Consider the following 14,816-nt stretch of genomic DNA (forward strand, 5'->3'; position numbering starts at 1 on the left):
GAAGTATTACATAAAAAAAATCCAAATCCTTGTGAAAAGCCAAACAATTGTAATAAGAACATGTGTAAAGGAGAGTTTTAATCTCAAATGCAGACAAATTAAGCAGGCGAATTTTATCTACTAAGCATCTACTCCTGGATCCAAATTTGGGATGCAAGGATCAACTGCACCTTTAAATCCCATTAAAGAGCTATTCTTTGCTTATTCCCCCTTGGAAGCAAGTCAGGTTTTTGGGGGTTGGTTTTTTCTGGCAATTTCAGAGTTACAAAAATACACGATGAGGGATGAGGGCCTGTTTATTCATCCTATCATGTTTATCACTCTAGAACCTCACAGAAGTTGAGCTCTTATGAATTTTGAGTGTGTTTATGAAAACAAACACTCTTCCCACATTTTTCAGAACTCTGAGCACCAGAAGAGACAACTTGCTTTTTCAATGTGCCCAGAGAGGGACTTGCAAAAGAAATCATTCACCAAGGAATTAAATGAGACAGATAGTAAGGGGTGGATGGCCTTATGTTTCAGCAACATATCAGCAATGTCATATTATTTGGAAAATGTTTTCAAATTATGCTAATCGCTGGCTGCTTTCTGGTCCCCAGCTGGTATAAATGATACAGATAACATATGCAATAGAAGTAAATTCTAACAAAAAACCCAAACATATACATAATCTATCAACAACACTATCAGCTTCAACATGATTCTCATATGGATCATAAATAAGAGCACAGTGAAGTAATGAAAAAAAACCCAAACAAAAACCCCCAAGATAAAAGGTAGTTCTACAGTTCCTTGTTTTCATTATGCATGATACTCATCATTTAGATGCCACTATTTCCTTGATTTCCTTCCATTTCACTTCTGACAACACACCAAGTCTTATTTCCCCTTTCATGTTTATCTTCTTTTCATAAATGACTGCACTGAGTTTGTACATCCTTTCGGTCAGTGCAGACAGCATTACTCAGATGCTAATCTAAGAGCATACTTTTTTGGAAGTCAGAGTGTCACATTCCCATACTACTTACTACAGAGAGGACAGAGCAAGAGCAGTTGGTAAAGAAGTGGCCTCCTCATCTGTGCCCCAGTACAGAAACAAGGGAATATATCTGCTTTGAATGTAAAAGCTACCAAAAGTGCTACTGTCATTGGTAGCTTGGCCTCCCCTTTGCCTCTACCTTGGCCATCAGCACTAGCCATGGCTGGCAAACAGACATGTGGTACAGTCACCATGCTACCCCTTTTGTTTCCTGCAGCTCCAGAAAAACGGATGCCCAAAAGTCACTAACTCAAACAACAGCCACACAGATAAATAAACGTGTATGTGCTTATTTTTCATCTTGCTCTAACAGGACTGAAATGATAAAGCCAACAAGCTTTTTTCCCCCACATTTAACCTGATGTTCTAGTTAAGAAAAAATAAGAAAGAAAAGTAATTGAGAAACCAAATCCCTGATCCCATTATAAACAATGAATATACTCAGATGTTTTACCAGGTAAAAGCACCTCGCAAGAGAGGCTCCTTTAATGAAGATCAGACCACAGCTCCTTGCAGACTTACTTGTCTGACCATCTATGTATGTGTAACAGTTCTAACTTTTGCTTCAAAGTACATTTATTATAATGCTCTTACTCCAGAAGTAACCCTTTCTGTATTTAACAAGGCTACCTGTGAAGTAAGACACTCTTACACAGAAAGGATACAAAATTTGGTTTCCAATTTGCTCAGTTTAAAAAAATACAAAACAAAAGCACAGTTACAGAACATTTTTGTTGTTACAGCAGAAGGCAGCAAGTCCAAGTTTGTGGATATGACACACATCTTGCAATGTACTTTAAGCAATTTGTCTAGATTAATCAAAGCCCATTTGGTCCTGTTGCACCAAATTTTCTCTGACAAGTTATTTGGAAAATTAAATATCATACTTCTCATGTCAAAATCCCAGGACAGCCACTCACCTGTCACCATTGTTACAGAACTGGACTGCAACCACTTTGTCCTAAATAGGAGAGAAGAAAAAAATAGTAGTTAAGTGCTTTGTAAGCTGAAACGCTCATCCAAAAAGATCTTAATGAGCAGCTTATTTAGCAAATTGCATCTTCCCGTACACGTCCTACAACATACTATCTTACAAATTCAAGAACAGAAAAGTCACATTTGAAGCTAAAACTTGCCCAGACATATTGTGTTAAACATTGAAATAAAAAACTTCAGAGAGGTGATGGTTTCGTGTTGCTCCAGAAGTAGCTCAGAGACAGAAACGATTTCTGACTCAGTCTCCCTGACTCTTAGACCTTCAGCAGGAAGAAGCTGCAGCAGCTCTGTTTTTGCCTGAGCACAGTCTTCCTGCACAGTGCCACAGGACCGTACACAACCCGGGGTAAGCTCTGCCTGGGGAACTCTGCACCTTTTAGACTCCACAGAGTTAGCAGGAATAAGGAACCTCAGGAGCTCACAAGGCCTGGTAGGTACAGCACTCAACAAGATGGAGAAAGAATCACTTAACTGAATAAATGATCACAGCAGGTTTGCAATTTTTAGACCTAATGTTAAAGTGCATCAAAACATTTCATCAAAAAAATGCACACCTTGGCTTTATTTCCACTTTTAAATTGTTGAGAAACAAATGTTCTGTTTTAGACATGGTTTTGCAATTTTTTTATTTTGCTAAATACTTGTGTTGGCTACATGCATTTGCTATCTTCACTCCCACTGACGTCTCTAGCTCCTGATAACCAAGTGCCCAGTTCAGGATTTTTTTTCAGGGGTGGGCTGACAGCAGTCTGTGGTATGAAGAAGAGCAGACTTGCAAAAATAAAAGGAATTATGGTTTATTCCAAATCTGAACTGCTGAATATAGAAAACATTTTTTCTTTTGTGAGCAAAATACTTGTTAGATTTGTTGGTTTGGAGGTCTGAGACTTAAATGTGAGACCCATAACTCCCACTGAAGTTCAGTGAATCAATTTAGACCTCAGCTTTAATCCATAAAATATTGTTAAGGTGGGCAGCTGGGCTATTAAGGTTCAAAGACAAATGCTCTGAACTCCTCACAACTGACAGCCCTATCAGTGTTGCTATAAGCTTGCCTTTCTGATATATTGTTTACCATGCACATAATAAATAACGCAATCATCACCTGCTCTCGGTAACAACTAAGAAATGAAGAAAGATTTGATATTGCTTTAGTGATGCTTCTTTATGGGGTTTCATTAAAACTGAAACATTCAACAGTTTTAATAAAAGCTATCAAGACTTGAACTCAAAAACTATCATTGAAAGTCATTGTACAGATATTTTAAATAGTTTGAGTTTTTACGAGAACCCTTCTGCATTACCTGAGAAAGGATGCTTTTAAGCTTGCTTTATTTTCTAAATGAAATTACCATCATGATCCAAAGTTTGACTGCACGCTCTAAAACCAGAATTACTTTGTTTTTTCTTGTTATGCGGATTTGTGGTCACAACTAAAGTTAAATACTCAAGAGTAAATTTAATAGGAAAAATCACATCGTGCATGAAAACTGCTTTAATTCTTCATTCCAACACAGACTTTCTTCAAGAATATGGGAAAATCATCTAGTCCCTCAGTTTGCTGGGGGAATGAAATACATAAAGCATGTTTTGCACACATCTCCTGCCTCAGAGGAATTTTAAAATAAACATACCACAAATTTTCAGGCATTTAAATACCAGAGCATTGAGAGCCAGCTCAACTCTAAAGACAGAAAACAAGTCAAATAGGATGTACAAAATCGAAGTTCCTGAAATAAGGTAAAGCAGGGAAAAAGAAGATTTGCTTTCCAATTTTTCTCTTACCGTATGAGATTCTAACTCAGCCATTTTCTCCGGAGATTCTGAGCCCAAATAATAAATTCTTATGACGTGGTCAGTACTACCTGTTGCAATGAACATGCCACCTAAGGAAGACAGTGTTTTCTGTGAGAAGAAAAGCCATCCAAGGAACAACTGACTTGTAATTACTGCTTTATTGTCAAAGCAGCAAACTACAGTTTTAAACAGAAAATTTTAATGTAATCAAAACATATGTGCTGAACAAAGCGGTTAACTCTGACAAATTCTGCTTTGATCTGTATTTTCTCAGACCATATCAGCTTTGAACTATGAGCTCTACAATATTTTCCAGTTGCAAACCTTTCTGACCAAAGGAAGAGAATATTGCAAGTTACAACATTCATCCAACAAACTACTCTGCTTTGCCTCAGAAATTAACACAGCGTTCTTCATCAGCCTATGTGGAAAATTAGATGGGGAATAGTTTCATGTTCTCACTGGTAAATATCAAAGAAAATATTTAAGCGCACCTTCAACATCTGTTTGACACACATCAGAGAAATTATGGCTGAATCAGGAGTCAGTGATTAAGCTATTTTCTTGTAATGTTTGTTCTATTTACAATATTGCACAAAAAGGGCACTTTTTGCTTACTGCATTGAAATGGTTTTAGTTATTTCAGGATTTCTGGTTTTAAAAAAGGAACGTGGGCAAGGCTCACATGCCTCTAGAACAGCTCTCAATTTCAGATAGCAAAAATTAACGAGAAATTACATAATTTTGTTTCTAAAAATCACTATTTTTGAGAATTCAAAGCCGCAACAAAGGATGTCAGTTAAGCTAACATTTTCAAACACATCGAAATGATCCTCCTAGAACTTAGCCAAATTTGGAAGATTAGCAAAAGTGTAACCTTCGAACAGAGGCCACCTGTCTGCCAGATTTCAAGAACTCTTCATTCAAAAACTTTACAAGATAAAACCTTAAAAGGACGTTACAAAGAAAAATCTCTGATGTGCAAAACAACAGACTGAACGCATAGTCTTCCTTGGAAGTAAATCAAGACATTTTATCTTAAATTATAGAAAAAAAAGAGAGAAAAAGCAGCTTGAGGCAGATGCTTAGCATGGAAAATTTCAAACAATCACAATTTGACAGTGCTATAATTAACTGAAAAGGGGTTTAATACCATTTGTATTAAAAAAGAAGTAACAGTCCTGTCACCAAAGGAATTATAGTTCATAAAATACTTTCAGCTACCTTACAATGCATACATACCGGAACTGAAAGATGAACAAGATATCTGAACACCAGGCCTGGACCTCTCTGCAAATTTTACAGGGCGATCCCTATATGCAACAACACAACATTTTTACTTTTCATTACTTTATTCCGATGCCGTTCAACAAGAATAGTGCACTGCAGCTCAGCAGGTTAAGGTCAGTTGGCCCATCCTAAGTCTCTTTATTTCAGAATTCTCACCTAAACCTAGTAAAACTTATTTTTCATTTTAGTAATTTTCTTCCTTAGTTTAGTAAGAAAACTATCATTTTCTAAATTGAAAAGACTATTTAACTTATTTATCACGATACTCACCAATTCAAATCTATTTAAAACAGAACCTGGCGAACGGTTAGTCTAATAACATTTACTCCCTATTAAGTATGAGTTTGATGTTGTCTACATATGTGTGGTGTTCTGATTAAAAGCAAATAAATTCTTCTGCCTGTACATTTTGGACAAGGATTTAGTCCTAAACATAAAAGCTGAAAGTTCTTCCACAACACTGGCTTGCAAAGCACAAAACCCAGAAATAATAGCCCTGATCTCTGCCTCCCCTCTGGGTTGTAATGCCATAGACTCCCTGAAAGCTCTCCCTGCCCCACACACTGGTATGGCACTCCTGCACAGCGTGTCTATGGGAGAACATATCCCGAGAAACTTGTTTATTGAGAAAGAACATGCCCTTATTTAATTATCTCAGCATTCCTCTCCATGCTAAAACTCAAAATAAATTCGTCCTTTATTCAAGATAATTATAATTATCTAAACAGGCTTACTTAAATTTCATGGTGTTAGCGTGCCACTGCCAGAAACAGATTGTTCCGTCAGCACCAGTGGAAGTGAGGTATCGTGTTGTTCCTTTCCTTGCCGGAGAGAACTAAAAATAAAGTTGTAACAGTTAAACCAACTAATTTCTTTCTCCCCTTACATGCTGGAAACTTGTAAATGGATGTTGATACGAATCTTTTTCACGAACATATTAGCTCTCTCACCGGGAGTACAGAGAGCAGTATGAGGGATAATCACAGAATCTGAGCTTCCATAAAAATAAAGCTGAGGAAATGGAAAACACCTACATTTTGACTAGCAAGTCTTTGTTTCTACCACACAGAAGTTAGTAAATTGGAGAGATGAAACAAGCCTAGACCCTTTTAATGGGGCAACAAGATGATGAATTATTTCTTTCTGTGATAGAACTGGATCAAATATGGTAACAAAGACAAAAATGATTCCTGCATCCAAGCCCAACAAAAACCAGCAGCACAGTAGGACTCCCACTCCCTCCCTCTTCCTGAACCTCTCCTCTGCCTCTCTAAGGAGTAGGAAATCTTTTCATTCTGAAGTCTCTCACTTTAATTTCCTAACTGCAGCAATACCTTTAAACCTCTGGCTATCTGGTTTTTGATAAAGGGATCAAGCACTGGTTCCTCAAAAAGCCATGACTGATTGTGATTATTCTCTAAATTACCAGAGTTTTACAAAAAGCTTGTGAGTGATGCATTAACATATCACATTAACAAATAATATACAAAACTAGGTTGTAAAATATGTCTCCAAAACAATTACCTTAAAGTGACTAACTTGTGGCATAGGGAAAATCAGATGAAATTGGAAGTGTAGGCAAGAGGGGGAGAAATGAGACTCCCAGGGACTACTGGCATGTTGGAGAAGCCTGTGATGAATCTAAGGCAGCAAGGCTCCAGAAGAGAGGGATTCTCGTTACCCATGTGTTCTCCCCTCTGTGTGCATAACCTGCCAAATTGCAGGGATTGTCTTTTTTTATCCTGGAATTTTGTTTTGTTGGAGGTTTCTGCCTGGCAGTTGTGGGTTTTTTAAAGCAAATAAACTGCAAATTACTAGCCATTATTGACTGTGCCACCACTAGACAACTGGGTGCCGGCAGTTTAGTCTTTTTTACTTTGTCCTGCTCTGCTATTGCTCACTGGGCACTTGCCACACAACTGAAACTGCATGGGCACAAGCACAGATTCTCTGCAAACCCTGATCTGTGCTGTACTGCAGCTGCTGCAGTGTCTATCTATGGTACAATATCCAGAACAGCTCTTTATGGTACAGGCTAAGATAATGAGCAAATAAGCAATGTCGAATAAGGATTTTCAGCTGACAGTATTCCTCTGAAATATAAACATTCTCTGCGAACACACAACTGTTGGTTCAACCGCTATGCAAGGACTATCACCAGAGATGCCAGCCATGTCTCCTTGGCTCAGCTAGTTGATCTGATGCTCTCGGTAACCATGCATTTGCTAGATCTAAGGAAGCAGCAATGGGACCACATAGTTAAAGGCAGCTGGAAGAACCAGGATCCTCCCCTCAGGCAGTTGTTGGCCACTGCGCAGGACTGAGTTTGCCAGGAAACAACGCCCTTGAGTTGGGGCAAATCTAGGCGCCAGAGATGAAAAGATATACTTGATCCCCGATTGCTAATCCACATCTCTTAGTACCATTTTAATTCAAGGGTTTAGGAAAAAAATGTCATTCCTTACCTGTATGGAAGTAATGGAAGCTGAATGGCCCTGCAGCACTGCGACTGGGGCACAGGTTCGAAGACACCATACTCGGACTACTTTATCACAACTGCCTGCAGCAAGCAGCGTGTTCTCGTAGTTAACAGCCATGTCAGAAATTTCAGCTGAGTGTCCTCGCAACGTTGAGAGCAGGCGCCCATCATCTGTAGCCCAGATTTTGACCAAACAATCATCTGACCCCTAATGGCACACAAAAATTTCCAAAGATTATATAAAATAACATACTTGTTTTATGTGTGCGTAATACACATGTGCACTGTAGACAAACAGGTATCTAAAGCACTATTGCATCATGAACCTGCCAGAAGAACAACTTCAGCGGGATTCCACAGAGGCACAACTACCTGAGTTTGGGAATCACCTTGTGGGGTCAGGGATTTAGATATTTATAAAACAGAAGCCACTGTCTTATGTTTCATACTAAGATATGATTACTGCTGTTAACACAACTCCTCTCAGTACAGTGCAGTAGTAATTAAAGTAAATTTAAGAAGATAAAATGTTTCATTACATACTACCAAAAGACCTATTTATCTGTGTGAGCTGGATCAAGCCAGTAGTAAAATCAAAGTGATCATAAGACTTAAGCTCTAAGGAAAAAGAGCACTTAAGCATCTGAGGGATCTCAGAGCCTCTGCCGTGCTCCTGGAGCTGTAAGGCAGATGTACCATGAGGTTCAATTTCTGTTAACGGAAGAAAGTTGGACCACTCAAAGAAAGAAACCATGCAACATCACATGCAACTGAAACGCTATGTCAGTGAGATTTCAGTTCAGGACAGGACACAATTCAAAAGCATATCCAATGCACATCACTGTAAAATATTTTTACTTATAGTAGCAGCTACATAATTTCATACTCAATCCCAATATTACCAAGAATTTTTAGACAGTTCACACACCTTTCCACTATTCAGATACTACAAAGAATATTAACACTAGGGGCTAGGATTGCTACTATATATTCAGGAACATAACACAATAAAACTAACTGCAATATCAACATCATTTGACTTTAAATTACATTTTATTAACTGCAGCTAAATTCAAACACAAATCACTTTCAGTTCTTCATATAACTGCAGATGAGAAAGATTTCTTTATGGCATAAACAAAAATGGAAAGGCCCTCACTGTGACCCAGAGTAATTATCATTAACAACATCTCTATCTGACCAATTTATAATGAGTGGAGAAGCTAGCAAGAACACAAAGACAACAATTAGCCTGCCAGATAATCTGTTTCTAAACTCCTATTGATAAGAGACAAGGGCAAAGACAAGACAAGACAGAGATTAACATTAACAGTTAAAAGATGCATTATTAATTTGAAAAAGCTGTTAATTTTTAAATATGCACAACAAAAAGCAAGGGCAGTATCACAGAAATGTATGTTAATATATTCTGGAGAAAAACTTAAAATAATATTCATATATTCACTGACATACTACAAGTTCTAGAAAGTAAATTTAGTTGAGAAGTAAATTGCAGATGAAGTAATGAGGTCTTCTATTCATCAACAAGTTTTTACTGAAATGTAAGGAAAGGATTGCCAGCATTTCCAAGGTTACCAAAAGGTAAAACGTAGTTTTAAAAAAGTGTTAAGATTTAACCCAGCAAGCAGCATGCAAATTAAATCCAAATCCCAGAATACTGCAGGTGCCATTCAGCAAGAAAGATGATAAATAAAGAAGAATGAGCACGTCTCAAGTGAGGGTTGCAAGCTTTGGACCGGAACAACCCTGCTGTAAGGTTCTACATGGGGAAGCAAATAGCTGACTAAGTTTCAGTCTACCAGAGCCATGAGCAATTTTAAAATACCAAGTCAAATGAAAAGTGAAAATTAGCATAGAAAGAGATGGGTTTTCCATACATTTAAAGATTTTTCTTCCCTTCTTTTTCTGGAAGCCATGTCTGCATCTCAATCAGTGACTAAAAGGCTGTTGCAGGACTTAAGAAAGAAAGAAAGAAATCAAACCAAGCAAAGCAATCTTCCAAGAAAAGTAAAATTTTTAAACTTACTGTAAAAATTCTTCTCCCACTGCGATCAAAGGCTATACAATAAACAGATGATAGATGTCCCAAAATCCTCTTATGCATTTTCATGTGTTGGTAGGTGGACGTTGGGAACAAGTGGCTGAAACGTCCATATCCAGTTAATTGCCTGGCAGAAATTATATTTACTGGGAGAGAAAAACAAAACAAGAGGAAAACTAATACATTAATTTTGACCAGAGCTCGAAGTAAATAAATATTAAATCAAATATAATATTTGGTAACAGCTTTATTATTATAATCCATAAATCAGAGCCCCTTCCACCTTATCAGAACATTCTGTACAGTCTTGTAAAAAGAAAGCCCACTCCTGATGAAGCCTTTCAATATCTACCACACCACACACTGCACCTACTTTCTTATACAAAAATCAAAGCAAAATAAAGAGTTCCCATCACAGCTAGAAGTTATTCCAAGTGTTCAATTCATGAACAGGCAACAGGTACATTTATTCTATATGGATTTGGCAAACATGGTATTAGTAACATATAATTTCCTTAAAACAATTACGACAAATTTATTTTTGGAGTATAATAATAAAGTGCTTTTTTTGTGATCAAAATCCTTCTTTGAAATGAGTTCCAGATCATACGTGACAGTCAATGGTCTTCCACATGTTCCTCACAAAACCTCTCTCATTATAAGCAGCAGCAGCAACATCGATGCATTTCTATGGCAATGTAACTGAAGAATAAGAAATATGTGGCACCAATGGAAAAAGCCCCAGTCAAAAGAATGGCAAGCACAAGAAAAAACTGCAACAACAACAAATTATTTCATATTGCTAACCCTAGGAGTCCTTACAAGAACAGCCTGAAATCTAAATACAGAAAAACATCATGTAAAAAAGCACTGTTAGCAGTTTCACTGATGATAACTATGAATCTTTCCACTAGACAAGAAAAGGAGAAAACAGGCACTTATGTGCCTTTGCTGGCTTATGGCTGTAGAACACAAAGATCCTAATTCTAATCTTTGATTTGATGCGTAATCTGAGATCATTTGGGGTATTGAATTTCACCTATCCTAATTTATACCACTTGAACTTTGGATTTTAAAGTTTTGAGAGTTTTTCTTCAATGGCACTTAAGGATCTAACATTGCTATATCGGTAGGTTTCGCTGAGTCCTTGCGATAGCAGGCTCCCTGAAGAAACCCCTTATCTTGTCTACTGCACATTGAAGTAGGCAGGGCTTCACAGGAGCAGCACGAAGCTCTTTAGTGCCTTTCAGTCCTTTAGTTTAAAAGTATAGTGAACAACTTGACCCATTTTCTTAATTGTATCAACGTATCATTGCCTATCTACACAAAAAAGATTATGGAACGTTAAAAAAAAAAAAAATCTACAAAGTCAAGAAGCACCATTTCAAAGGGTTACTAACCCATAACACTTCTGTAAATTTACGCAATTGAAGTATTTATATGCAAGCAGAGAGATAAATGGGCAAGCAAAATAAATTGTTTCCAGATTTGCAGAAAGTATTTTCATTTCTCAGTTTTATGCTCTGAAATTTGGACTATTTTTAATCACTCGATGCAACTGAAACACTACATATGAGAAAACAAAAGTTCCATAAAAGGTGGAGATGCTTGCAAAAGTCATCAGGCTCCCAGCGTGACCTCACCTTCAGTCAATATTTGTTTTTCATGTAAAAACACATATTCAGCAATACTAAAAAAGCAAAACACACTAAACCAAATTAATTTACTATCAACCTACTATTCAATTGATACCTGATATTAAAGAGGAACTGTTACATGAAACTGTCTCCCCTAGCAAAGTAAAAATGAAATCTTTAACCCTTTTTCCCCACAGGAAGGCACAGAGATCCTGTAGTGATAAATGCTGCACAAAGGTACCGTCAGGTTTGCCTACACATTACTCTATTTACTATTTAGGTATGCCATCTTAAAAGTTAAGTTCTTAAAAATATTACACCTCCCTTTCCCCCACACTGTGGACACTGTTTTGACAACACAGAAATGTAGTCGTTTAGCAATATGGTAACTGCTGTGCCTTTCAATGCTTAAATCACTTAAGTAAATAATAACAGTGTATCCGCCTTTAAACAATTTCAAATGGCTTTGAACATTTTTTTTTAAGCACACAAAGAACTGCGTGAATCAAAAAGGTATACTCGCATCTCAAAATATTCCCGATAATCACAATACCTTCTGCATACTACAGTGTTCCTATGCAATCCTTCTGAAAATTTACCGCTGCCGTTTGTTGTAAATCACACGAAGGAAACTCTAAAAGGTACAGCGAATAGTCAGGCACCTAACTCACACAGCCTTTCATTTGGCCCTTGGCGCCTAACTTTTCCGGTCGATTCCCAGACTTGCAATCAGTTCAGCTTCAGAGGATGTGAAAGTAATTTCACTTTTTTTCTGTGTCTATTTCCCTATTTGCACAATGGGGACAAGACTCCTCAGTCTCCCATGGATAATTAAAGAATAAAAACCACTGCTTATGAAATGCTTCAATCACAAGTTTCAGAGAAATACAGAACTACTGTTGTGCCATAAGGAGTACCATCTTTATCAAAGCAACAGCATCTTTGAACAAAAAGTAGCATGTATTCAATGTATCTGATCCTCACTATAAAAATGCTTAGGGCATACCAGAAACCTATGCCACATGCAAAGCTGTGACTGAGATTTTTGTCTTCCCACACTTTATAAACTATCACTGCCTTCAAAGGCACTGCAAAGTAAAAACCCGCAATGAAACAAAACAAACCACCCCAGTTCCAGTTCTCCTATTTTTTGGTGGAAGATTAATACACAATATCTAAATAGGGAATTACCCACACATGACAAAAATCCCCATGAAGTTTGTTTTCTTCAGTACAATAAAGTTACTGCACTCATAAGGCCTAACAGCACTAAAAAACCACCCAATTCCCACACAGAGAAGTAGCAACATAGTAGCCCTAAAAACTTTTAGCAACCTATCTAATTAGCTGCTGTACTTCATGCCATACTGGGCGTAAGAGCTGCCAAGTCTACCCCCTCACTATTCCCTGCCAGGAAAAACTTTCAAAACTGCATTGATGTTATTTCACATAAAAAGTGAGCATATCTAGCCTTCTTGTTAAAAAAAGTAAGTTAGTTTTGTCCACAAACAGAAGGGCTGCCTTCTCAGATGAAGTTCCTCACTTCCAGCTGCTGAAATGACTCCTAGCTAGGTGCAGAAATATGCCTCTGATGCTGCCGTGAGAGGTGGGCTTTCTCTCCCTGCTCCCACCTTGGCACCAGCACAGCTAGCTCCTGGCATGCTGGGGAAAGCCCTGGCTTACAGACGCACACCAGTGCTTCCTAGAACTGCCAACCTGTCGTACTAACCAAGGGTGACATGGTAAAATGCATGCATTTTTCTGTTTCTTTCTCACAGTCCTTGGTCCTTGAAGATCACACCTTCAGGAAAATTAGAGTTCTTAGTGCAAGTATGGGCACAGTTGCAGGGGGCAGAGGGGAATCATACACGCTGTACAACAGTAATTCTTGAATCACAATCCATTCTACTAGCAGTAACAGCACAAATGTAAAAACCCTTGCAAGAAAGCTCACCTAGGAAGGATAAAACCAAAACCCTGCAACAATAACCCATCAGTGAAAACGAAATTTAAAAAACAATCATCAGACATCACAAATTTCAAAGTTAAGTCACAGCTTCAGAAGGAATTAAAACATTTCAGCATGGACAAAGTCACCTAGCTGCAGCGGTTTTCAAACTGCTTCAATTCTTCCTCTCCCTATAAATCCTTGCCTCACTCCAGTTTTTGCAAGCAAAAAATAGAAAACAGAATAGTGGTACAAACGTTTGTCTTAAAAATAGTTTCTCTAGTATCAATGGTGATGACTTCACATACTATTTTACCCTCTGAAATGAGCACTACAACTTCATAAAGAGGACATAACATCTTACATAGCCAGGACATGTGATGAGTAAACTGTGACCTCATCGCAGGGCCTGATCAAGCATGAAGATTGGGTACCACTCACAGTGTGCAGAAGAAACACAAGTCTCAATTTCGTAAGAACGCTGGGAAATAAACACAGTTGGCTCACACATGCAAAATATCTTCTCAGAGAGTGGATGTGTGGCCACAAAGACAGCTAGACCCAGTAAAAGCACCAAAAGAACAAAGTGTTCCAGCTTTCATAGCTGCTGATCTCACAGAACTCATTTACAGCAGAGAAACATCATTGATTTCTGACCTCATCAGAGCACTGCTATTTGGCAGGCCTAAGGTAGCTGGATCACCTTGACTGTAAATTTCCATAGAGCTGAACTGCTTGTTCATTGGGACTATGCTATGAACTTTCTGGTTTCAAATTCTCTGTTATTTTCACTAACAACAGTTACCCACATAAAGATTTTCATACTCGGGTTAGAACAGCTCTGGTAATCAACAAAAGAGGGAAAACAACCTTCTTTCTAATCTGCTTTGTGTTGCCTGCCAAAAAAAAAGAAAAAGTCCTGACAAAATCAAAGTAGTATTCAAAACCAAGTTTATCATATGTGAGTAACTCCCATTGCTGAGGTACTGTACGACCAATCTTTCAGCTTTCTGACTGGAAGAGCACAAAGGGTGTCCTAAACATACCACTACTGCAAAACCTGCACAGAAACAGTCTAAAAGACCATCATCACCATATTCACCTTGTTATCCTGTCAGCAGCATAAAGCTACGACAGCATTTTCCCTTCCTCTCCTCCCCCAGCAGATCACCACAGACCTCCAAGACTCAACACACAAACAACATGTGCCCGAGAACGACTTCCACAAGTCAGCACTTTCTCGGAGACTCCCCCAGCCAGAAGATTCCCAGCTCTGCACAAACATGCTGGGAAAAGGCAGCACTGATTTCTTGCTCCAGTTCCACTGTCCATGACCTTTTATTTTGGAGTACAGATCACAAGGTCGCATCCCAACCCCAACCAGATGGAAAGGCAAACCACTGCAGCTACCGACTTTTCCAGCTGGGAGGGCAACCACAAGTAATCCCATTCTCACAGCAGAAAAACACACTTCTGGTGGTAAGCTTAAATCTTTATTACTGGAAGGGAAACAATGTAAGAATATTTTTAGCTGCTAGTTCTATACCTTATTTACCAGTCTACAC

The 14,816-nt window shown here is 38.2% G+C and overlaps 1 protein-coding gene across 3 annotated transcripts in view; it reads right to left on the reverse strand.

The window, feature by feature from the left end:
• The window catches only part of BRWD3 (bromodomain and WD repeat domain containing 3), a 64,006-nt gene that overhangs the window by 34,524 nt on the left and 14,666 nt on the right, over positions 1-14,816 (reverse strand). For all 3 annotated transcript variants that reach the window (XM_029996598.2, XM_029996597.2, XM_041118881.1), the window contains 6 exons: positions 9,652-9,812; positions 7,591-7,812; positions 5,860-5,960; positions 5,078-5,148; positions 3,824-3,924; positions 1,963-2,003 (listed from right to left, as the gene is read on the reverse strand). In XM_029996598.2, coding sequence (XP_029852458.1) covers positions 1,963-2,003; positions 3,824-3,924; positions 5,078-5,148; positions 5,860-5,960; positions 7,591-7,812; positions 9,652-9,812 — 697 coding nt within the window. The remainder of the gene's footprint in view (positions 1-1,962; positions 2,004-3,823; positions 3,925-5,077; positions 5,149-5,859; positions 5,961-7,590; positions 7,813-9,651; positions 9,813-14,816) is intronic.

The sequence above is a fragment of the Aquila chrysaetos genome, chromosome 21 (assembly GCF_900496995.4).
Source record: "Aquila chrysaetos chrysaetos chromosome 21, bAquChr1.4, whole genome shotgun sequence".
NCBI classification, from domain to species: Eukaryota; Metazoa; Chordata; class Aves; order Accipitriformes; family Accipitridae; genus Aquila; species Aquila chrysaetos.